This window comes from Chrysemys picta, chromosome 1 (genome assembly GCF_011386835.1).
Source record: "Chrysemys picta bellii isolate R12L10 chromosome 1, ASM1138683v2, whole genome shotgun sequence".
Taxonomy (NCBI): Eukaryota; Metazoa; Chordata; order Testudines; family Emydidae; genus Chrysemys; species Chrysemys picta.
This window is the reverse complement of record NC_088791.1, coordinates 319,172,819-319,199,382: the sequence shown is the minus strand read 5'-3', so window position 1 is coordinate 319,199,382 and position 26,564 is coordinate 319,172,819. Positions and strand designations below refer to the sequence as shown.

Genomic DNA, 26,564 nt, shown 5'->3' with positions numbered 1-26,564 from the left:
TCCTATCTCCTAGAACAGGAAGGGACCTTGAAAGGTCATTGAGTCCAGCCCCCTGCCTTCACTAGCAGGACCAAGTACTAGGGTTACCATACGTCCGGATTTTCCCGGACATGTCCGGCTTTTGGGGGCTCAAATCCCCGTCCGGGGGGAAATCCCCAAAAGCCGGGCATGTCCGGGAAAATCGGGAGGGAGGGAGGGCTCGGCCGGGGCCTCTTTGTCTGGGGTCGGCGGTGCGGGGCCGGGGCCGGTGCGGGGCCGGGGGCATGGTGCCGGGCCGGGGGCCAGGCCGGGCCAGGGTCGCAGTGCCGGTCCGGGCTGGGCGCGGGGCCGGGCGGGGAGCCGGGGGCGCGGTGCCGGGCCGGGAGCCGGTCCGGGGTCGCAGGGGTGGGAGCTGGGCCGGGAGCCGCAGGCGCGGTGCCGGTCCGGGCCCGCGGGGCTGGGAGCCGGGCCGCCGGGGGCCGGCAGTGCTGGGCGGGCCGGGGGCCGAGGCCGGCACCCCAGGGCCCGAGCCGACCCAGGCTGGAGCCGCCGGGGGGCCAGCCTGGGCCGCGCCTCCTCCCCCCACACCCCCCCTTACCTGCTTCAGGCTTCCTGCGAATCAAATGTTCGCGGGAAGCAGGGGAGGGGGCGGAGTTGGGGCGGGGGGCGTGGGCGGGGCTGGGGGCGGGGCCCCGTGGAGTGTCCTCCATTTGGAGGCACAAAATATGGTAACCCTACCAAGTACTGATTTTGCCCCAGATCCCTAAGTGGCCCCCTCAAGGACTGAACTCACAATCCTGGGTTTAGTAGGCCAATGCTCAAACCACAGAGCTATCCCTCCCCCTATTAATTAGCAATGCAAATAAGTGTAGCCTTTAGTGTGTATCTCCATTGCATGATATAGTTCAGATCACATTACACCTACCATCACTACTGGGAGCATATTTCTGTTGTAGTTTATTTCCCTTGGACCACCCCTCTATAAATACTACACCACTGGTACTGATCATAATTATGTGTCTTCCAAAATATTAGTTACTATCTGTGAAAGAAATAGAAAAAACTTGAGTGTAACAGTGAGGGATTACTATTTGAACTGCTCGTAAAATAAAATATTGATCTTGTGGGAAATTCCCACATTTCAAATTTTATTTTGCTGCAGAATGGAAATTCCAAAATGGTTCCATTCAGAAACATCAAATTGATCAGAAATCAAAATGAAGTATTTCATTTTGTTTTGACTTTTATAAACTAGGATATAAAAGTGAAAACAAAACAATGCATTTTGATTTTGAATTGTTTCAAAACTTTTCCATAGTAAATTGTCAGAATAGAGATGTTCCCGCCAACTAGACTGGTTTTGCTGAAACAGCCTTTTCCAAAAGAAAACTGTTCCATCAAAGTTTTTTGTCCAACCCCAGTTAATATGTATTCTTTAAAAGATGATGTTACAAAGACTGAATGAAGCAAGGAATGCATTCAGTTTAGTTACTGTAGATTGTAAAGGTCAAGGAGGAGCCGAGAATATGTAACATACATAGGATCTCTAGCACTGGTGAACTTACATTATGGTAGCTTCCTTTTGCTCTAATCTTCATACCAAGGAGCTAGCACTGATACCTTGATGTATTTTTGCACATTTGTCTGATTAAGATGCATTATTTCTTTTTTTTTTTTCACCTGTTCTCCAGGACTTAGCCCCTAGTCTTTTCTCATCACTAGAAAATTCCAAAAGGAAATGTGTCATTTTAGCATGATCCAAAACACACATTCTCTCCCGACATCATACTAAATCCCTTAATCCTAGATGGGTATGTCTGAGCCCTCTATAAAAATGCTGTCAAGGGAACAGTGCTTAACATGTTTTCCCTTGTGCTGCAATTTATATACAAATTGATGTTTACTTTTAATGTCATAATCCCTTTCTAATATCATTAGTTATATCCACTGTTTGCTTGGAGAGTTTTAATCATCTTAATTTGCTAGTAACAGTTACCGTCAGATATCAGGATTTCCCAGCACGAGAGGGCTGACATCTGGAAAAGTTAAGGTCTAAAACTCATGTGCATTTTAGTTCCAACTTTAGAGACACAAAGTAAAGCAACTTGGGTAAATTCCATCTGCTGTAGTCTATACTTGCTATCTGTCCACATCAGAATACAACCATCCTGTTTGCTCCAATTTTTATACTTCTTTCAAGAAAGGCTTACATTGGAATAGCAGATGTAGGTTAGACTCTGTACTAATTGGTAAATATCTGTACAGAAGTTTGCACAGGACTTATATATAATGGGCCAAATTCTGTTCTCAGAATGAAATAAAGTGAATTGAATTTCTCCAGATTTTTATCATCTGCTCTGGGTTTACACTAGTCTGAGACCAGAATGTGACCGAATACTGTCTGTCTAGCCCTAGAAACGGATATGTATGAATCATACTAGCAAAAAGCATGTTACTTCCATTCACCAGTCACTACAAGGTAAGAGAAGACATTGGCCCAGTGGCTTAGGCAATATTTAATATTAGGGTTCTCAACTCTTTGCATATCATGCATCCCAGGCTGAAGGAGTTCAACTATATCTTTAGGGAAAGAATGCTACCTGGATGAAGAAGCATTGGTGACATGAGGGGAACAGGTTTCAGAGTAGCAGCCGTGTTAGTCTGTATCCGCAAAAAGAAAAACAGGAGTACTTGTGGCACCTTAGAGACTAACAAATTTATTAGAGCATAAGCTTTCGTGGACTACAGCCCACTTCTTTGGATGCTTATGCTCTAATAAATTTGTTAGTCTCTAAGGTGCCACAAGTACTCCTGTTCTTCTTTATGAGGGGAACAGTCCCTCACTCATCCTCCACTAGGTGGAGGTGTTTCCTGGGTAAAATCCTTAACTCTTTAAGACCAGGCTTTTTTGGGGCTACATGCAGCAAGGAAGTAATCTCTCAAAGGCCACACATAGGGATATATCACACAGAACAAAATTAAAATAACAGCACAGTTACTAAAATGTGATATTTTATTTATGGTTTTTTTTTAAACACATCGTTACAATCCTTGCTGGTTCATTGGTTAGCAATATTCGCCGGCTATGCTGTCTGTCCTGTGGGGTTATGTAATGTTTCTAGTGAATTTGAGGGGGATTTGTTTGTTTGTTTTTTAAACTCTGCTTTTTATAGGACAATTACCAACAGGCAAAGCTAAAATTTCAATGATTCATCATGACTTTTAATATATTTTTCTATGTTTTATTGATGTAAATATACTGTAAATAACTGGACATTAAAAGGCAAATAAAAGTTTTTTTCTTTAACAGACAATTTAGAAATGAACAGTATAAATAGGTCACACAACAGTCATTACCACTTTATTTTATGTCATTCAGATCAACTGTTAATTTTTTCATATACAAATTCACCTTTTTCTGTAATCTGTAAATACCTAGAAATTTTGCATAATGAATCGTGCTATTTACACTGTGTATGACTCACAGATATAAGTTACAAAGAAAAAGTATACCAAATGATTAAAAGATATTGTTGCATGAAAAGCAAGGAAGATACACTGGATGTTTTGATTAACTCTATAAATGCTTACATACTTGTACATATACTTCTCATCTCAAATGGCTAGTGACAATAGACAGATTTGATCATTTCATTTAGGAATACTGGTTCCTATGCCTGCTACTACTAGAGAAGGGAAAATATTTTCCAGACACTATAGGAAACATTTTTGGAACTGGACAGATTTTGAGATGCATCTATTTTAGAAAACAAAAATATTTGACATTGCAAAATATAAACGATTTAAATCATGCCCTACAGATACATTTGTACATTAAACCCAGGCTGTATGATGTCATTGTAATTAAAATATGACATAGCTAGAACATTCCAAAAAGAAACAATTCACAGGACATATATTTGTATAATAAAATAGCAGATGTACAATATTATTTACACTGCAACCAAAGAGTTAACCCCATGAAACTGCAGCAAACAAATTGGTCACGATGTTGAAAGTCACAGACCTGATTCATAAAATAGATGTATGTAGTCTAGTGTGGAAGAGACATCTGTATTCTTTATTTTGATTAATGAGCAAAGCCTTACAAATCTTTACCATATATTTAATACAATATTTGAGAAGGATATTGAATGTGTAGCTCCTCCACAACCACCAACAAATGAGATTTGTGTGGAAATATATCAGGCCCAGTCCTGCAAATGCTTTATTCACTTGTGTAGTCTCCTTCAGCCTGATTCAGAACACACTGACATCAATTGGAGTCTTTCTGTTGACTTCAATATACTTTGGATGAGGACCATAGACTTCAATGGGATTATTCACATAAGTAACGTTCCCACACACCTAAATATTTGGAGGGGTGGGGCCTAAATGTGTCATATAACTAAGCCTGAAAGAAAAATGCTGGTTTGGGAAAGTGCTCTTTGTTATTAGATGGAATGATTTATACAGTCAAGAGTCAGAATAGTTCTCCTTAATGGCTCAGATACAGGGCCAGCTTTAGCAAGAGCGGGGCCCGATTCCTGGGGGCGGGGCTTGCTGCAAGCCCCACCCCCAGGAATCGAGCCGGGCTCCGGCCGGGGTTGCCGGGCTTGGGTCCGACCCGGAGCCGCGCTGCGGGGGCCGCGCCGGGGGGGGGGACACGACCCAAGCCGCGCCGGGGGGGGGACCACGAGCCGCGCCGCGGGGGCTGCACCGGGGGGGGGACGACCCGGGCCGCGCCGCGGGGACCGGGCCAGGCCAGACCTGGGCCGCGCCGTGGGGGCCGAGCCGAGCCGGAGCCGGGCCGCGCCGCGGGGGCCGGGCTGGAGCCAAGCCGGGCCAGAGCTGCTGGGGCCTGCGGGAACGGGCCGCGCCTCCCCGAGCCTTTCTCGCGCCCCCGCCACCCCAGCTTACCTTGTGTGCTGATACACCGGCCCGCCCCTGCTTCTTTTCAGACTTCCCGCGAAGCAGGGGAGGGGGCGGAGTGTTCAGGGGAGGGGAGGAGGGGGAAGTGAGCTGGGGGCGGGGTGGACAGCTGCAGCGCGGGGCCCTCTTGGCGCGGGGCCCAATTCAGCCGAATCGGCTGAATCGGCCTAAAGCCGGCCCTGCTCAGATATGGCCCAATTCTTCTTGCTTATTTAAAAGGAGTAGCATTTCCTTATGCAGAAAGAATTGCAGAATTGACCCATAGCAAATAACACTAATCTGTTTGGCTCTGCAGTGCACCCAGGGTATAGTTCCAAAGCTTTTTTTTTTTTTTGTAGTGTTAGCCAGGGGACTCCTATTAGCTATAATGAAAGTCATATGAGTTTTACTTTTTAAGGCCAAAAGCTTAGGGGTCAGGAAATCCAAGACTGTTCAAAACCCCAGGTTTCTGACGTGGCAATACTTCCACTGGCCCAGGTTTCTAGTGAGCAGCTGTACTGTCTGAAGTCTAAACTTTCAACTTTATGGTCCCATTCTAACACCCTATAGTGGGACAGTGCGTTCAGGTCCCCAGAAATCAGAGTAATCTACTGTAATGTACAAAATGCCTATTGCAAAATCTTGTTAGGAGGGAGGGAAGAGTGACATTTACTTGTGATCACTGCCTGTATACTGTCATTCGTATGCTCAATTTATTCTAGTGGCTGCTGTTAAAAAGAAAATCACAGACTAGAAATGAACCGTGGAATCTCAGGTACTACTGTGTAGAGACAGTTGGTAAATACTGGCTTTAATAGCAACCATTGTGCTTGAATGGTGTAAACTCAATGAATGGTAACGGGGCATGGATCAGCATTCACGTTGCACTCCCTGTCAATACCTGGCCCAGGCCGGGGAAGCTAATGATCCAGCCTGCAGCTCGAATCGGTGATGAATCCTGGTCACATGCCACCCAAGGCATGTTGAACATATACTAAGAAGAAGAATGTATGGTAATGATAAGGAGGGAAGATGCCACATGCCATGCAGTGGGATAAGCTGTCTCTTATCACCATGCTTGCATTTTTTCCACTTTTCATTTTCTGTTACAAAAGGTTTATCAGCGAATAAATGGGGAAGGAGGAAGCGTGTCAACATGTGCATCTGGACCACATCTCATACTTGGAACAATAACTAGATGTCCATTTTGTCTAACATCTTTCTTTTAAAAACAATAGGGAGAATAGTATTAAGCATGGTCTGTTTAGTTGGTGTTCCGTTGAGTACATGGTGATTACTCAGTACCCGTGCAAACCACCAGGAGATTTGTTTCATGAAAGTAAAGGTAGCTCAACCTCAACCCCTTCCCTGCCTTATCACGTTTCTTCCTGGAACATCCAATTTTCCTGTGTCAAATCTGTGGCTCTGCTTTATCGTTCCATCTGATATGACCAGTCTTTTTGAAGGGGAGTTGCCTACCCTGGAGATGGATAGCAGAGATCTGCCTATAATCAGGCCACAATATGTTTTCACTTGAGTTACCTATTCAGTTTCCCTAAATGAGATCTTTCTGGGTGTTAATAATGTGAACAAGAGAAAGTAATGTGAACAATGGACAAGGAAACTAGTCAGACAAAATAAGCATGGTCATGAGCCAAATCTGAACTATAACCAAACCCAAGTCGAACCTTTCTGAGATTTGTGAACATTTCTGATTTTTTAAAACCAATTATTTCTCCATTTATGTTGAACTTCCGGTGAGATTGGAAACAGGAATGATAAAACACTTCAATAAATGAATCAAGAATTTCAGAGAGCCTGAATAAGCATCCAGCCCCTTGAGTGCTTATCCAAACCGAACCTCTGTGCCTTTTGCAGATTTGCCCATCATTAATAACCCATAAATGAGATGTTGGATTTATTTTTCTTTTATGAATCAGGTACTGTGTCATGGTCATGCAATAAAGTAGCTCATTCATTTTCCCTTTCCTTTTAAAATGCATTTGTGGGGAGGTCATAAAGACGATAGAGTCTATTGTGAATTAGACAAGTGGGAGAAAAAGCGTTTGTTGAATTAAAGTGTTGTTACATTATTATTTCGACAAGGCAAAGCTTCTCTGCTTGGTCCAGTGAAGAACATTAAAACCTGCATTTCATCTAGAAACATTTATATGAGTACTAGTCTAAAACTAGAAGATATCTAGAATATTGTATATTGCTTTCCTTATAGAGTGTACCTTAGGCATCTAATATGGCAACAAACAATGAAAATTCTTCAGGACAAACTAACAAACAGCATTACAGCAGCTTGCACTGTGAAAGCAAAATGTATAGTCACAACACATAGTGGGTGAGTTATTAAAAGATAATCTTGGGCATTTTTTTTTAAATCCTGGCATTTTCTATTAACAGCTCACCCACACTGAGTTTGTAAAGTTTGCTCTCCTTGTTTGAGGCATGAAGTGACTTTGTGAAAAGGAATCATGTAAAATAAGAGGAATCATTTTTGCCCCCAAATTACTTACACCTTACAGGAATCAGATCACAAGTTGAACACAACCTGCTTAAAAGAAGTGGAAGGAAGGACAGTAATAAAATTGGCAGAGGCTGAACAGTAGGAGGCTGTTTAAAAGGCACTCTGTTCATGGTATCTGCCTCATTTTCTCTAACACGTTTAAACAATGCTGTTTATCATAAAAGGATTTAGGCTCCCCAGGACAGACATTCACTGCTCTCTTTAGCTACAACACTTGCAGATAGCATCTGTCCATCCCTTCCCCCAACACCTGCAAAAAAAAACATCCTGTAAGGAGACCCGTGTGCACAAAGGCTCATAGAATGGAATCGAAACAAGAAGAATAAACTTCAGAGCAATTTTCTTTTTAGTAGCTCAAAGGTCACAGCTATCAAAATATACATTCTACTATTATGAAGAGCAGTACAGATGTTAAAGCTTTAAGACCATGTGTAGTTCACTGCACACACAATTTTCCCATGGCCTATACATATGGCACATAAATTTATTACATAGATTCATGTCCCCATACAGGGATTAACACTGAACTCTGTTCTATTTTACTGGTGCTGCAACCTTGAGTAATTCTTGCTCAGTTTCATTCATACTACAATGCAGATTTTGCTGGTATATTTATTATGTACTTTAACTACTACCAGTTAAAGACATCATTACAGAACCAAATTCTATTAATTTTCAGGTAGCTAATTCAACTCTTTGGTTAGAGACAAATTCAGTTAGTAAGGAAGCAATCATAAGTTGTCATTTTTAATCAGACAGAACTACGGTTACTTCCAGAAAGCACAGACCTTTAAGTGAATTCCAGTAAACAAACTGTTTTTATGAAATGGGAGGCGGAATACTTTGGATAGACTTTTTTGGCAGGTAGATTGCTTTGTTAAATAGTTGGGAAAATTAGGCGATTTTTTTCATGTAACTCCATTGGTTTAAATGGGGTTATACCACAGCTTGGCCTAATAAATTCATCAGTAAGCTTTTCTGTCCACATGAGAGTTCATAATGGTAAAACCAACATATACATATTAAAATATTGACCTGCCACATGCATATACCACTAGAGGGCAGTTTGCTCATTTACATGACACTATAATGAGGTTTTTACTATTAAGCTACCGGAAATGGCTACAGACACCACACCATGTCATTCACTTGAGAAATGAGAAATACTCTGGCCAATTATTTTCTCTTAACCCAGAAAGCTAATGCTATTCGAAGGGAGCAGTGCATCAGACTGCAAAGTCAAAAGTGTTCTAAAAACCAACACTGATAGACAACTTTAACATTGTTGAATGAGACTCAATTTGATGTCCATACAAGGTCTCTTCTGGTGCTACTACTAGATTCCACTTTTTTGTTTCACAGGTCTCTAAATGTTTGTACAAACAGTGCATAAATCTTTAATGAAAACATTTAACTGAATCAAAACTTATGGAGCACATAAAAATGATGTTATGCAGCTATGAAAAAAATGTTCACACCAGAGTGAAGCCAGTCAATTTCCACTTGAATGCACACACATTTCCGGCATTTCAACTTCATATTTTGTATTGCAGTACAATTTCCTTCCCTGGCCCTCAAGCTTTCAAAATAGAAACACTGCTTTTCCTGCCCAATAACCCTCGCATGACAATTCACACAACTGACATCGAAGCCACCACTCTGCTCTGGACAGACCATAGGCTGGGAGGATTCCATAGAATATTCCACAGCCTAGAAAGGAGGAGGAGGGAACATAGACCCCTCCATAATCAAAACTTTTCACTCATACCCAGATACTACCTTTGGATACACATGGAGCGCTGCTATTGAAGCTGCATGTGAGCAAATTGGAGCAGGATTTAGTCCTCAGTCTTTACATAAGCAAAAATTCCACGGAAATCAAAGGGAACAGACTAACATCATCAGCACTGGGCCAATGACTTCAACCAAGTTGAATCAGGCCCTATAAGAGAAAGGAAGGGAGAGATCGGATGCTCCTCAACTCAGCATCAGCAGTTTGAGGCTGTGCCTTGTGTGGTTTTCCATTGGCAGGGAGGTTGGGACAATGGAAGTAGACAACTGGCAAAAATATTTTTTGCTAAGCAAAATTTTGCACACGAAATACAATTAATTGTCAAAAACGTTTGGGAAGTGAACACACTATGCCTTGCTGCAGCTCTGTCTCTGAAGTCCACACCATTAGTCCTGGTTCATTTTACAAAAGCTTCTCGTAATTCAAAAGCCCCACTCTATGAAAAGAAAAACAAATCACAAAATGATCTGTTTATGGAACACAGATTCCTCTCTTAAATCAAAGGTAGCTGGGGTTGTAGAACAATAAGATTGCCCGTAAATGTACAACCTGGACCCTATTCCCTATTCCATCCCAGCAGTTTTACGTGGGTGTACAATGAAGGTATAGCAGTGTAGCGCTGGGGTAACAGAGGAGAGAATCAGCCCCTACAGAGTCTCGCTAACACAATATGGAACTTCGTACCCTAGCAAAAAGTAACTATATGTAAAGTAAATCACAGCCCTGGAGACCATTATATTAAAAGAAAACAGTGCCAATACCATTACAGTATTTCTTTAAACATTGCCTTCTATTAACTCTATAATGTTTTAAAGAAGCATTTTAGGATACTTGCGCCATAATATGGCAGTGATTAAGGACCCAATCTACAAGCTCTTGTGCTCATAACTCCAGTAAAAGGTAGGGCCTTACTTCCTTGGCTGGGCAACCTGTATGCGGAGCTGCAAGGTGTGGGGAGAGCAGCCTCTGCAGGGACAATGCTGTCCTTCCCATGCAGGTCAGTGGGGCATGGACAGAACCTTGAATCTGCACGGCCTAACATGGTGACCAGCTTAATTTGGCACAGTTTACTTCTCCCTCCACTGGAACAAGATGTGAGCCAGACACCCTATTATATCACAGTTTGATCCTCAGGCAGCACAACTATGTGCTAACACTTTCCTAGGGCAGGGAGTAAAACCCAAATTAGCTCTGTTGAATCAGAGTTAAGGCTGCAGTGTTAAGATCACAACCAGGAACTGCAAAAGGTAGAGTCCAACAGCGATCTTCACTCTGCTGAGTTGCACACATCTAGTGTTTCATATTCCTAGCTATCCCATTAAAGGTGTAGCAAGGCATGCTATTTATGTTATAAAACAAATATCATGAAACCTAGAATGTATAATGCAGCCAGGTTAATGGTGATGGAGTCTTAACCTTTGCATTTCCTGGGATTTTGTTCTTTTAATTGTACAAGCTTAACATTATAGTAATACTGGTATATATATATATATATATATAAGTGCTAGTCATGTTGCATTAATACTAGTTAAGTCCCACACCCGATGCAGTCTTCTATGCTCTGTTGTGGTTTGATTTCTAATAGCACACAATGACCAAAAGTTCCTACACTACTAGGGCCCTTTCTGTTGATAATACACTATTATATAGGAGGTGCTAATGTAACACTGACAAACCCCGGTCATTGGTGGACAGAAACGAATCTGGGACCTCTGAAGTACATGAGCCTCTACTACGTGAGCTGAAAGCCACATGGCTGTTAGCTAAGACTGTAGCAGACTCATTAATCTCTAAGTGATCTTGATGCCACTACATGGGACAGAGCACCACCTCCAGGGGTTACACTAACAACACTCAACATAGATTCTTTACAAATATGTTTCCTAGGGATTTGATGACCTAATTTAAAGATTATTGATGGCATATACATTTCAATGTTTTGGATTTGAAATGTCGGGATTGAAGAAAAAGATGAAGTTTGTGGATAAGAGATACACAGTAGAGGGAATTTCTAGAGAAAACAGGGACAATTCTATCTGAAACATACAGAGACTAATTCCTTTCACTTTTACATTAGAAATAGTGAAGGGGAATTCACTTGATTTTGGATATGTGCATGTACATGTGGAAGCGCCATTTTTAATTTTGCCAGGAACTGAACCCACTTCCTCCAGCGCTTACAGTATGAGTCTCTCCTGCCTGAACTAAAAGGCTCAATTCCCTTAGCTGCAGCAGGTTAACAGCCACATTAATGAAGCATGCATAGATGAGGGGCACACAACACACTGAAGAGTAGGTGACACATACAGAATATACATATGAACTTAAGAGAAAGTCATAGATGCAAATTAAATTTTGCCAAAAAAGCCAAACAAAAAGTAAACCTACTTCACAAAAATGGCAAAATTATACTGTAAAATAGGCGAATTCTCATATATATAATCAGGACCAGCTCCAGGGCTTTTGCCGCCCCAAGCAGCGGAAAAAAAAAAAAAGAAGAAGAAGAAGAAGCTGCGATCGCAATCACGATTGGCGGCACTCCAGCGGCAGCTCCACCGCGCCGCTTTCTTCTTCGGTGGGAATTTGGCGGCAGGTGCTTCCCTCCAAGAGGGACCCACCGCTGAATTTCCGCGGAACAGCCTGACGTGACACCCCTTCCCCTGGGCCGCCCCACACAGCTGCTTGCTGGGCTGGTGCCTGGAGCTGGCCCTGTATATAATATGAATGTTTGATGTGAATGTTAAAAAGCAAAGGACTCCATTTTCAAACTTTTGACATGGTTTATTTTTATGTTTGTTTTTAATTCACTCATTTCATATCAGTTTTTGGCTTTTGTTTATGTCAGTTGAATCATGTTGGCCAAAGACATTTCAAAATTGTAGGGGTTATGCAAGGTGCATAAAAATTGTTGATTTTGTTGAAAAAAAAATTGATTTTTTAAAATTTAAATTGTAATGATTTTCTTTTTACAAATAAACCCATTTAAAATGAAATCTGAATTTAATACAAAATATGTTAAGGCCTAAACTTATTATAATCTCTTAAAACATTTAAATAAAACAAATAGGCTGAAGCCATGCACCTCTATCAAAAACTTTGCCTTAAAAGCTGCTTTGCTATGTAAAGAAAGAATCAGGGGAAAAACACCTAACTTTTGAGGTCAAGTTTTATAAATATGGCACAATGTACTGTATTAAGGGCTTGAATGTTTTGGGGACCCAGCGGCTGTGCTACTGGTTGCAAAAGACTGGCAAAGTCATCACAGGCATTGGGACCAGGTCTCTGACTCCAGGAGATACCACCATGTATCTCATCAGGATCATCCACTGAGCCCACCTGGGTGGTCTCATACTCCTATTTTATAACTTCTCCCTCCCTAAGCTCTGATTGGCTCAGTTCTCAAATTATGCAAGAATGACTCCATCCCTCATGGAAATGTACTCTAGTTATAGTGTGCGCGCCTACGTATCAAAAAGATGTACCAAATCTAGTGTAAAGTCTGTATTTAGTTGTAAATCAAAATGTTTTAATGGTTATATCAGTCAATGAGAATGCACCTTTCTTTAGAAATAGCTGAAGTACAAACGGAAAAGGTGATTAAAACTGATGATTTAAATCTAGGTTTTCTACTTGGTGATTTAAATCATGATTTTTAACTGGGTTATGTTAAGCCTCAGGGTCCATATCCTGCCATCTAAACAACTGGCTTGATTTGCAGAAGTGCTGGGCACCAGCACTTCCATCTGAAGTTTTTGGGAGCTCAATATCTCTGAATTCAGTAGCACAGCCTCTGGGGCCCTCATAGGAACAAGCCCAAATTAAGGCACTCAAGTTTGACATTTATGGCCAAAGTGACTCAACTGATCAAAGCAACCTGAAGTTGGTATGTAAAGGATAAAAATTAGAATCAAGTCTAAATCTTGTCAATACTCCACATGGTAATTCATGTTTATTTTAGTTTAATTTCTGGAGTGTGTTGCTTTGGATTGAGGATTCCTTGTTGCTCTTTCTCCAGATGTTCTGACATTTTGATTTACCTTCTCTGTTACTGAATTTAGGCTTCTCTGCCAAGTCCATAGATTATTTATTTGTATCCCTGTGAGTTACTAATCCAGGCCCTCTAAAGTGTAGATTTGTTGGAAAGAAGCCTGGTGTTGCCTTGCCTCAAAGCTACGCACACCACTTGAGAAATTAGCTTCTTAGCTGACCTTTAAAGTGAGTGAGAATAATAGCCATGCAATTCAGCACAGTTTGGGTTTCATTATCACAGCAGTTCATGTCAGATGGGGCGCCACTATCTCAGAACTTTGTTTTTTTCCTAGTAATTACAGGAACCATTTACTGTACATAGAAAATCTGCAAGGTTTCTCAGCTTTTAGGCATGATAGTATTTCTAAATTTCATGCCTCTTGAGGAAATGATCATTTGCAGTGTGAATGACTACATACCATTTCCTCCATCCTTCTGCCAAAATAAATCATTCCCACGGCCTCTGTAACCATCATTTTTCCAGTGGAACTCTGCATGGATGGCTTAGGAATGGAATTGGCAATTTTAAAAGGAAGAGAGGAGAGGCATGCAAGCAATATGTCACTTAATCTATAGACAACAATCATTCCCATTAGGTTGAGAGCCAAAGCTCAGCACAGAATTTCCTCATGTGGCAAAAGACCCTAGGTGTCCTAGATTAAAGAGTGGACTCTTGCTCTCAATAATTATTTGTTTTGGCCAGACAATTTTTACTCATTGTCAGGTAAGTAATACTGAAGTTCCCAAATGTCAAATGGTATAGTGGAGGGCTCAAAGCTCCATGGCAGTAGTCTGACAGCAAAGACACCAGAAGTGTGCAATTTAACAAAGTGCTAATTACTTAGCTGGCAAATATAAACAGGAAGCATAGACAAGGTGTACTGGGAATGCAGGGGATTTTCAAAATCATCTGTGACCTTGTCTAGACTAAGATAAAAGGTGTGATGTTAGAACATGTTAACTAACAAGTTCTAATTAACAGACATGAAGTCTAGTATAGATAAGGCAGTACTGTATGTACTTTAACACATGCTAAACTGGTTGAGTGAAATCCTGGCCCCTTTGGAATTAGCTGCAGACTCCCATTGACTTCAGTAAGGCCAGGATTTCACTCAACACTGGACTTTTCAAATATGTAGTTAGTACATGTCAGCGAATGCATCCCAACATTGCACCTTTAAACCTTAGTCTGGACAAGACCCAAATGAAACCAATGGAACTTGTCATCCTAAATCATGTAGGTCCTTTTAAAATCCCCCACACCGGACTGTCTCTGAAGTAACAGTACAAAGTGCTTCGCTTTGTAACAGACACAAGCTGACTTCATTTCTCTACACCGTGGGCTGACATACATACAGATTCCTCCAAATGAACTTTCAGTTTACACATCATCTTCCAATAAAAGTCTCTTGCATAGCAGCAGAGATTCCACTTATTAACAATGTGTTTATTTACTACATTCCTATGATATATTTCCAAAGCATCCATCACCACAATGCAACTATATGCTACAAACTCTTCAAGCTGCCTCATTTCTATAGTTTCTTTCATATCTATCCAAAAGTTTCACATTCACTAACTACTGTCTAGCCGACCCCAAACATTCAAAAATTAGGACAAGCACCCCGCAAAAATCACAAAATAATAAAATCAATATATTAAAATTAAAAAAAATTGGTTCTTTTTCTTTGCCCTTTGAGCCTTTAAGGCTTCACTTTTTTCAAACTTTTCTCTAAAAATATGCGGGCTAGAAACTTGACTGACATTTTTAAAAAGTGAGATTTGCACATAATCACATGACTCCAGGTGGTGGAGTATAACAAATGCATGAAATATTGCAAGACTCATGACAATTTTATGAGAATTAGCAACACTAACACCTTTCTGTAGGTTTGTGCTTTGTGGTATACTATGTATAATCTATGTGTATCAGTGACTCATCTCTCCTTATCTACCTTCACACAACATATACATTTGTGACAGGCTCTAGGCAGTGTGGCAGCTAGTTGCCCTAAGGAAAAAAACTAATCTACACAACCTGTTTGAATCCTTCTCTTACCCAGTGATGGATCATCATTCTTTCATTTGATATAAATAACAAAACCTATAGTATCAACTCAGACGCAAAATAAATAAAAGGCTCTAGCTATTTTTAGTGGTCAGTCAGTAATGTGTCCAATTTAGAACACCCATCCTTCCACCTCATTTCTTACAGGAGAGCTTTTGTCTGTTGGATTCATATCCCCATCCTCTAGGAAACCCAGCTGCCTTCTGATAATTAGCCTTGATAAGCCATTAGGTGTTTCCTGAGGAGAATGCTAACAAACTTAACTTGACCTGAAGACGAGCTCTGTGTAAGTTTGAAAGCTTGTCTCTCTCACCAACAGAAGTAGGTCCAATAAAAGATATTACCTCACTCAACCTGTCTCTCTAAACTTAAACACAGGCAGCAGTGGGGTATCTGGTTACCTGAGTCTAGGCTTTAATCCACAACTTGCCAAATGCTGTGGAGGCCCCACTCACCTCATTACATTCTAAAGATAAATACTTACATTCTATAGGCTAAATAAGATGATAAAAAAAAATCATCCAAAGCACAGGTCTTGGTGGTGATGGGGAACTTCAACTACCCAGATATCTGTTGGAAAAATAATACTGCAGGGCACAGATTATCCAACAACTTCTTGGAATGCATTGGAGACAATTTTTTATTTCAGAAGGTAGAGAAAGCAACTAGGGGAGAGGCTGTTCTAGATTTGATTTTGACAAATAGGGAGGAACTGGTTGAGAATTTGAAAGTGGAAGGCAGCTTGGGTGAAAGTGATCATGAAATGATAGAGTTCATGATTCTAAGAAAAGGCAAGAGGGAAAACACCACAATCAAGACAATGAATTTTAAGAAGGCAAACTTTACCAATCTCAGGTTGTTGGTAGTTAAGATCCCATGGGAAGCAAGTTTCATGAGGAAAACAGGTCATATTACAAAGGATGAATATAAACAAACAACACAAGTATGAGACAAAATTAGAAAGGCACAAAATGAGATTAAACTAGCTAAAGACATAAATAGTAACAAGAAATCACTCTACAAATACATTAGAAGCAAGAGAAAGACCAAGGGCAGGGTATGCCCATTACTTAATGAGGGGGGAAAGACAATAACAGAAAATGTGGAAATAGCAGAAGTTCTAGATGAATTTTTTGTTTCAATTTTCACCAAAAAGGTTAGTAGTGATTGGACATCTAACAGAGTGAAAGACAGTAAAAATGAGGTAGGATCTGAGGCTAAAACAGGGAAAGAACAAGTTAAAAATTATTTAGACAAATTAGATGTTTTCAAGTCACGGGGTCTGGTGAAATACATCCTAGAACACTCAAGGAGATGTCTGAGCCATTAGCAATTATCTTTGAAAACTCATTGAAGACAGGAGAGATTCTAGAGGAGTGAAAGAGAGCAAATATAGTGCCAATCTATACAAAGGGGAATGAGGACAACCTGGGGGATTACAGACCAGCCAGGTTAATTTCAGTACCTGGAAAGATAATGGAGCAAATAATCACACAGTTTGCAAACACCTAGAAGATAATAAGTAAATAAGTAACAGTCAGCATATATTTCTCAAGAACAAATTGCCTCAAACCAAATGAATAGCTTTCTTTGACAGGGTAACAAGCCTTGTGGATGGGAGGAAGCAGTAGATGTGGTATTTCTTGACTTTAGTAAGGGTTTTGTTACTGTCTCGCACAACATTCTCATAAACTAGGGAAATGCAACCTAGATAGAGCTACTATGAGGTGGGTGCATAACTGGTTGGAAAACCATTCTGAGAGGGTAGTATCAGTGGTTCACAATCAAGCTGTAAGGCCATATCAAGTGGGATCCCACTGCGGAACGGAATCTGGGGGTTATAGTGGATCACAAGCTAAATAGGAGTTAACAGTGTAACACTGTTACAAAAAAAGCAAACATCATTCTGGGATGTATTAGCAGGAGTGTTGTAAGCAAGACACAAGAAATAATTCTTCTGCTCTACTCTGCACTGATTAGGCCTCAACTGGAGTATTGTGTTCTGGTGCCACATTTCAGGAAAGATGTGGGCAAATTGGAGACAGTCCAGAAAAGAGCAACAAAAATTATTAAAGCTCTAGAAAACATGACCTATGAGGAAAGATAGAAAAAACGGGATTTGTTTAGTCTATAGAAGACTGAGGGGGGACTTGATAAGTTTTCAAGTACATAAATGGTTGTTACAAGGAGGAGTGAGAAAAATTGTTCTTGCTATCCTCGGAGCACAGGACAAGAAGCAATGGGCTTAAATTGCAGGAAGGGGGATTTAGGTTGGACATTAAGAAAAGCTTCCTAAATGTGAGGGTAATGAAGCACTGGAACAAATTGCCAGTGGAGATTGTGGAATCTCCATCATTGTAGGTTTTTAAGAACAGGTTAGACAAACACTTGTCAGCAATGGTCTAGCTATTACCTTGCCTTGCTATTGCCTTAAGTGCAAGGGACTGGACTAGATGACCTATTGAGGTCCCTTCCAGTTCTGCACTTCTATGATTCTGTAAACAGAGTCAGACACTTGTGCGGCACTTGCCATCTAAGAATCTCACAACACATTATAAAGGTGGGTAAAAAGTCTTACCTCCATTTTACAGATCAGAAAAATGAGGTGCAGAGAGATTAAGAGTTTACAAATCAAATCAGCAGCAGATCTGGGAACACAATCTTGAATAAGGTGTGAGTACCTGCATAGAACAGAACTCAGGTCTCCTGACTCCCAGCCTGTACACTGATACCACATTACTTCCTGGAGTAGTGCTAGTGCTAAAAAAGCAACAAAACAACAAAACCCACATAAAACAAAACAAAACAGATACATAGCTTTTGGCTGCATATGTCACTAGGAATAAAATTTTCAAAAGCATCTAAGTCACATTTTCAAAAGTGATTTATGCGTTTAGGAGCCTAAGTCTCATGGAAAGTCAATGAAACGTAGGGTCCTCAGTGCTTAAATCTCTTTTGAAAATTGGGCTTTGGAGCTTAAATCACTTAGGTGGGTCTAAAAAATTTGTTCCATATAATAAATACAAATAATCTGGCAACACCACACCCCTTGATTATCATAAAATTGCAGGAGAATTTCAACCAATCAGAAACCTTGGAAAAATCAAAAACTGTATCCATGTGTCTGACTGCATCACTTTGTTTCTGCACTTTCCACTCCCTCAAACAATATCTCACTTTTTAAGAACATCCCTTGCTCGGTTATTTATTCATAATCATGTCCTACATGCAATAGGTCCCACAAAAACCAGATGTTGAGGCACACCATGTCCAGACCTCATTATGGAAGGATGAATAATGACTTTGTAGTATATTGGCAATAAAAATATGATGAGATAGATTAAACCCAATCTCTTCTCTTGGACTATTAATCAGTCTCAGAGGTTATCCCCTTACCATGCACCTGTTTGCTTTATTGCTGATATACAGTTTGTATCTATTTCCCAATAATGACTCGGAAGATATTATAAGAATTAACACTTCCCTGGCTTAATTTATTGCTTCAAGAATAATCATAATGTGGTATTGCTAGGGGAAATTTTTTTCCAGGCCATATATACAATTCAATGCAAACCATTATATTAATTCAACGTTAACTTTGAGATTTAAGTGCACAAAAGCCTGAAAACTCAATTTTAAGGATTGCCTGGCAACCATCTCTCTGCCCTCTAGAGCTTATGCATTTTGCTTCCATCTTTCATTACAGGATTACTTGTGAGATATGTATACTATCTGGCAAACACTTCAAGAGAAGGCCACATAAAACTCTTTCTGAATTGGGCCACGGTGAGTTAGCCAATGGGTCTTAAGCACGTGCTTTGTTAAATCACACCCTAATGGCTCATATCCAATAACTGAATATTGATCTCCTCTTTAAAGGTTCCAGCCACAAGAAGGAAGAGATTGTTTTACAGTCACTCTTCCCAGCCCTTGTTCCTGTAAGCCACTGTGGTGGCTACCATATTGTAATTGATTCATCCCAGGATATGCTTATGTACTTGCTAAGCATTTATTTTTGTTTGTTTTGCTTGTCAGCAATACAGTTCTATGAGCGGTAGAATAGATGACAAGGTTAAGATGTACCATTATGTCTGGACAAAGGTATTGTGTATTGCTCACTAAGAATTAACATTCTGAGCTCTACAGAGAGAATATGAAGGTACTGATTAGGCCTCTGTCAAGTATCAACTCTGTTGTCTTTTACTTTCCTCTCTCCCTTCCATCCACAAAACAATAAACATGTTTCTCTGGAACTACCATCCTATTTTTATCCACTGATCAAATTCAAGTTTTCCCTGCCCTCTGTCTCACAGTGTCCACGTAGAACAAACTCCTAGAGCAAGAGGCTAGTTCAGCATCTGTGCCCGTTGGAACCCTTGGCTTTTCTGCTGAGACTGCTAACAAGGGCGCCACTTCACATCACTTGGTGCAGTGGCCTTTGCAGTGTAAACTCTTGTCCCGTAGGAAACACACTAAGACCACTTATGTCATTTTGCAAAGACCACTGAACCACTGCAATGACCTAGTGATAATGATTTGGATTGAAGGTGAACCAGTGACCTACTGTAGAGGTGAATGCTCTGCATCCTAATACTGAGCTATCAAGTTCCCCCCATTATGTATTGTTTAACTGATTTTTTCTGATGGCCAAGGCTAAGAACATCTCTCATTCATGAGAGGTTTAATAGTGTGTACGTTTTTGTTGCAGTGCTATTAGTAAATGACTGCAATTAATACCATTGTTAAAAATATCTTTAAAATACATGGCTGAATGTTTAATTTACGTGAACGTGAGGGACTAGTTCACTGGCTTCAGCGGACAGATGTTGGGCAGTTGCTATGCAAACTTCCCCCACCTCAGCTCTGCCAACACATAGGCCAGCAACATATGTTACACTGCAGTCCTGAGACTCTCTAGAAAAGAGACTGCCAAGCGTGCCGGACCAGTAGTGGTTTTGTTATTGGCACGAACAGGAGCTAGAACAGCCCTACTTATGCTTGGCAGAGAGATCCCAACGGAAGCATTGGATAAGTGATCCAATATGAGCGTTAATCTGAGTTACGATGTTATGTATGAGCTGCGTGTGTTCTCCTTATGCATCTCTGTGAAAATGGGCCACTTTGTTCCTAAAATTTGACAAGCCCTAATATATTGTTTGTTTTGCTGCTAATTTGCTGCTTCTCCCTCTGGGTTATTCCAAGTTGAAATCTTTGCAGAAGAGCATCACAACAGCAATGCAAAGCTCTGAGCGACTAGATTATATTGGAGCATGAATTCAACTTTTCTCAGCAGGAATTGAGCATTCGGCAGAAGTCAGGTAATATATCTCGTTTGGAAGAGGGGAGGCACTAGCAGTTTTCAGTGCTTTTGTTGGATAACAGAGAGCTGGCTGCACGGAGTGAATGTGACAACTTGAGTAGTCTGAAGAATTTCAGAGCACAGCAGCATTTATACGTGAAGATACATGCACTGACAATTTGCACTGGTTTCATATCCACGTGCAAGTCAACATAGCTTTTATACATTTAAATATCCCAGGGGAACTGTCTGTTCAGAGGAAAAAATCTACAACGTTAAAATGATTAGCAGAGTGTAGCAAGTCCCAAGCATACAGGACATGTCATGATACTGCATTATCTGCTGACTGAAATAACTTGGGAATTGAAGCATGTCACCCTAATCACACCTGCAGCAGCATCTCATGTGCGTATGTGTATGTTAAACGGAGATTACACATGTGCAAGTTTGTGAAAATGGAGACAAGCTGCAGGTACAACTCATAAATGTGCAGGTCAAGGCAGGTGGCATGGGGGTTTGGGTATTATAGTATCATGACATATCCCATGCACAGAATAAATGTGGTAGTACTGCACGAGGACCTGCTACCCAGTCAACTTTGTGGATTTCTTCCTCTGAATAGACAATTCCCATCAAAGGTTTTATAGGTTTTAAAAGCTTTGGGTTTTGTTTGTAGAGGCAAGTTGCCAGTCTTCAATATGCCTTTCCAAACAAACACTCGGCTCAGCAATCAGATGTGGGAATGAACAGTAAACCCAGAGCGGCAAACACGGTTAGTGTGGGCAGGCTCTCGGGAATTGCACAAGTCAAAGGCCCTGGGATCCTGCAGGACAACCACACTTCTAGTGTACTGGTATAGTAGTAAGTGTCTCACGTCAAAGCCTGTGGCATTGTATGGCAGATATCGCCACAGAGGCTTGGAACTTAACTTTTGCCATCACTCTAACATCACTACCACTATTTTTTCCTTGCTCAGTGGGTCAGTCCCTGAACCCTATGCACAATGTTACTAACAGCAGGTATGCTGGGGAAATTCAGCGGGATGAAGGAATCCTTCCTCTTAGGGTACACTGACCTGTGGTTCACACTACAGCCTCACAACTGGTGTAGTCCTTGTGGCTGTTGTGTTCCCTCTCACAAGAGGAGTCAACTAGTGGGTCTGGATTGTTGTAGATCCATTGTCTCCACCCCAAAGTCCTTTGCACTGGAGCAGAGGGGGCCTGAGAGAACAAGTCTATGGCATACACAGGTTGATGAGCCCTTGGCTGGGCTCATTGTATCCTTCCCTTTGTCCTGCACACAAGAATAACTCTGTATTCAGCACCGTCAGAGAAGGCAGATTTTATCCGTGTGGAAGCTATGAAACAGCAGATGCCGTTGCCTACAATTAGGCAAATAAGTTCTTATGCAATTTCTAGACCATGGCCATACAAAGAGCTTTTACTGTATGGGTGAAAGGGAAGTTCCAAAAACCGGTATCTGGTTTCTGCACAGATTTCAGCACTCCCCACAAGTTCACCTCTATGCCAGCTAGCCCTCGCAAAATCAGCCAGGGAACCCAAAGACCCACTCCCATAGGCAAAAACATCCACAGACAGATGAAAGCTACACACAGAAAGGTTTCTCTTCCACCAAAAGTGACCTTCACTGATAGAGTCTGGTGTCTTACCAACATCCTGCTGAGTTCCTGGCTAACACTTTACAGAGCCATCCACAAAAATGAATTAAAAACTAGCTAGCAGTATTACGGCAAGAACAAATCATAAATTGAACACCACAGAGAAATTTTCCACACTTTTCTTTCACTCTGCGGTAGGGAAATTATTCTCTAGGGAAGGCAGTTTTTGATCAACTTTACTTGTCATAACACAGAAGCAAATAACACAGTACTTTGCATCATTGCTGATGCTTTGGATGTGTCACCTTTATACATGCAGAGATTGTATATTCTTAGTGTGAATCTATTCGGATTTTGGGAGCAGCAGATTTATTTGCAAACACTGCCATTATCTCCATGGTGATGCTGACAACAATTTTTAGTTTTTGCACTGATCTCTATGATTAGAAATTCACTTCTACTATAAATTAGCTGCTTGGAAGGACACCCTGCAACAGGTTTCTTCAGGGTATCATTCCTACCTTCTGCATGCCATTTCCCAAAGGAATTAGAATGCCTATCACATCTACCTACCCATAGTGCTTTTCCATAGAATTACCATGATGAAATGAGCTATTGACAGGGGTGGGTGGGTGATGAGAGGAAACAGTAGGGACAGGAGAGGTTGTTATCTTCAGATCAAACTATTGCACAGTGAAGATGTGTCAGCAAAGTCTCAAATTTCACAGGTTAGAAATATAGATGTGCAATATATGTACATTACTGTCTGTTCTAATAGTTTGCACACTGATAAATTAGGCAGCAACACCACAGCTGTGCTGGGGTGGAGGTGGGGTAGATAAATTGGACCATTTCACCATCTGTGATTTTAGCCCACACCACTTGTTTTCACTGCATGATAAATGCACTTTACATACTGTACATGTGTAAACTAATGGTTAAGGCTAACACATGTCCTCTTTTGCAGAAAGCCAGGAGAGGTCTGCAGTGAGGCTGGAAACTCTGCAATCTCAAGTCCAGAGTTTTCATCAGGTCAGCCTTTGGACAGCGGATGGTGGAGGAGGAGCTGCATTTGTTCTGCTGCATAGCAGACAGGAGATAGAAACCTCTAGCCCAAGGGATGCTCTGAGATCCATGGGAGAAACTAGCAGATGAGTGTATTCATGGATGGTTGGGGCATTCGCATTAAAGCTATTCTCAGTGCTAATCCTCAGGTCCCCTCTCTCTCTCATGGTAGCAGGACACCCTGGTGACAGGATCAGATTTCTCTTACATGAAGCAATCCCTTTGGGTTGGAATTGGCCCTTCCAAACCCCGCCATGTTTCCCAGAAACTAAGTATCCCCAAACATGCAGAGTGGTCATGAAACAGATTCTAGGATTGGAGGTGAGGCTGTGCTGACTGATCCCCCACCGTTGCCACAAAGTGTCGGTCAAAGGAGCGAGTTTCCGACTCCTTTTATCCTCTCCATAGCACAACGTGCAGGGATAATTTCACCCAAGGGCCAAGTTTTTTTTAAAAGTTCTCAAATTAGAACCTTACACCAATACTTAGGCAAAATAAGTGGTCTGATTTTGAAAATTGCTCAGCACCCAGCAGCTGCTGGTGAATTTGAGATTTTTTTTTTTTACTTCAGTGGGCTTTGGATCAGGCCCATATAGAGCTATACCTCTTCAAAAGCCCTGTACAAACATTAGCTAATGAACCGTTTTCTCTAGGAATAGAACAGCGTTGGTCTGTAAGAACAGGACCCTACTGTGGGTAGGCTTGCACAGGCAGTTCTACAGCAAGTGCTAACTGAAAAGGAAACCCAAGGGAAAGGGTGAAATCAGAAAAAATAAAGTCTGTCTGAAGACGTGACCATTTGGGGCCAGATCCTCCCCTGGTGTAAATGAGCATAGCTCCAGAGTTGCATAAAATTTTCAATAGATGAGAATCTGGCCCTTTATTTTCACTGGCCTTGATTAATCTAAATTTTGAACAGTCACTTGCATTATGCTACAGGTAAGCATTTTCCTTTTTGAAACGTGTGCCTGTCTTTTAGTCTATTCTGCACTAGAAAAAGCAGCAACATTTCAGCCAAGCCAGCAGCAGATGAAACTTCCAGCATAACATTGCTAATAATGGATGTGATTTTCAAAAACTCCCAAGCGATTTAAGAGCACAAGTCCCATGAAAAGTCAATGGAACCTGAATTCCTGTGATTGAGCTGCTTTGAAAATCCCTCCCAAACTGCTTCCCATATCTGCTGGAGGCTGCTTTCAATAGGCTATATCATCCATCGTAAGGACGTCTACATAAAATCGATGGTCTGAGATATGGCCCAGGGTGTGCAACCAAACTTTTTTTTAACCCATCAAGACATTGATCTTCAAGCCTTTGTTTGCATTGTTCTGGAGAGACTGGACACATGTTACTAGTAGGACAAATACTGAACATCTGAACATCATTATATATTATATATGCGAGACAATGTTCATCTAAACCATAAAAGCCATGTAAGAAGACTTATCAATGTATTTTTCTTTTGCAAAACATTAATGTTTTTGTTGCCTAAGTCAAAAGTCTTGCCACTTGTATAATAATAAGCTTTGATAGATAGAGAGAATATCTGAAATATACAGCAGCTTATTCTGAAAAGCTCACTCATTTTACAGTATATGGAATGTAATTGTCCAGAAAGTGAAATATGTATAAAAATAGGTAAAATCCCCACAATATTGTACTGAATTGTATATTCCTCCTGCCAGGAAGGTTACAGCACTCTACAGTATATGTATGAAATGTTTGTTCAGAAAGTTAAAAAACATTGTTACCTTGGTGAATGACACATTAATGTAGGAATGCATAATCAGAACTGATGCTCAATTCTGCTTAGCTGGTGCAAATCTACAGACAACCATCACCCACTTTTGTTCAAACAAAAATCAACCCCAAAGATTTGTTTGTTTGTTTGTTTTTTAAAGGGGCCAAATTGAAATTTACAACCAATAATTCCTCTGGAAATACAAGTATTTTGTTTCATTTTCCAGTTTGTTTACTGACAGCAGTCACCCACCTTTTAAAATAATTATTGCCTGACATCAGATAGAGCTTTTACTGCTTGTCCACGACAAGGCAGTGAAATAAAAAGAATATCCAACTTTCCTCTCATGACCCAGTTCTGGGCTTGTGCTTTTTGGACTAGTCTTTGATCTGCAGCAGGCCTCATAGGCTTGTCTCCCGAAGGAACATAGTGCCAATGTTGTAGGAAACCTTTCTCACTCTGGCAGACGTAATGGAGGGCTTTGGCTGCTTCTGACCACTTGTGACCTCCAGGAAGTAACAGATCCCAGGGATTTCCTTTGGAAAGTTGTCTGGAAGCTCTTCACGGGACCGAGGGATAAAAGTAAAGTTTTCTTCCTTTTTCAAAAGCCTAGGGAAAAAACAAAGAGCCAATCGAAAATGTTCTGGCCTTTGGTGAAATGCATATTTGCAAATATGTTAGCTAAATGCAAAACTCTTAATATAATTTCCTAATGTCATTTTTAGGTAAATGGTAAAAAGCTTTTGGTACCAACAAGGATTCTAATAACCTAAACTAATTATTAATGTAATAAGCCATTTACGTACAGAATACTTATATTAATGGGAAATTAGCAATTACTGGTAATGCTCAAGCAACTCCCTCACCCAACTTAGGTAGACAAAGAATCATCTCTCCAAAACTGTTATAAAGAATCAGCAACTTCTTTAACAATTATTAAGTTAAAGACTTTAAGAATTATTTAATTTTAAAGGATTGTTTTGAGAACTAAAAACATTTCTATAAATAATAGGAATGTTTGGACTTTTTGAAAACAGAATTTAATTTCCTGTTGAACTCTAACAAAATTGAAGGAATAGCTCAGAAAATGGACTGAGTAAAGAGAAACTCTTAACTTTAAAAGGTTATCTGGAATGTTCCTGCCACAAGAATAACAGGCAATTAGAAATGTTGCATATTCTTTAAACAGATGACATAGTCAGGAGCTGAAGGTGCCAGCTAAGCTAACCCTAAAAGGCATGAAGCCAATGAAAGAGTGACAACAACCAACTTTGAATCTAAACAAAGCCAAAAGAGTTCAGTTTTCGCATAATTTCATGGAAAGAAAAAGGAAAAAAGAGTGTCGTGACCACTCTTCACACAGATACTCCTCAAACTCCTCTGCTACCCTGTTTAAACAGCAAGCACTTCACAACTCATCATATTTCTACAAGAAAGCTACTACACAGACAACAAGAACAGAGAAGGCTCAAGAAGAAACCAACCAAGGAAAAGCTCCCCAAAACTTCAACTTGGATTAGTGAGAG

At 40.7% G+C, this 26,564-nt stretch overlaps 1 protein-coding gene across 2 annotated transcripts in view; it reads right to left on the bottom strand.

Moving 5' to 3' along the window:
* GUCY1A2 (guanylate cyclase 1 soluble subunit alpha 2) overlaps positions 1 to 26,564 on the bottom strand; it is a 327,535-nt gene that overhangs the window by 26,698 nt on the left and 274,273 nt on the right. Inside the window, exon 8 of one of the 2 annotated variants that reach the window (XM_005289980.5) lies at positions 3,200 to 25,647. The exons of the other annotated variant lie outside the window; for it this stretch is intronic. Within the exon in view, the coding sequence (XP_005290037.2) occupies positions 25,440 to 25,647 (208 nt within the window). The 3' untranslated portion in view covers positions 3,200 to 25,439. Of the gene's footprint in view, positions 1 to 3,199; positions 25,648 to 26,564 lie in introns of those variants that run through there. 2 annotated transcript variants of the gene reach the window in all.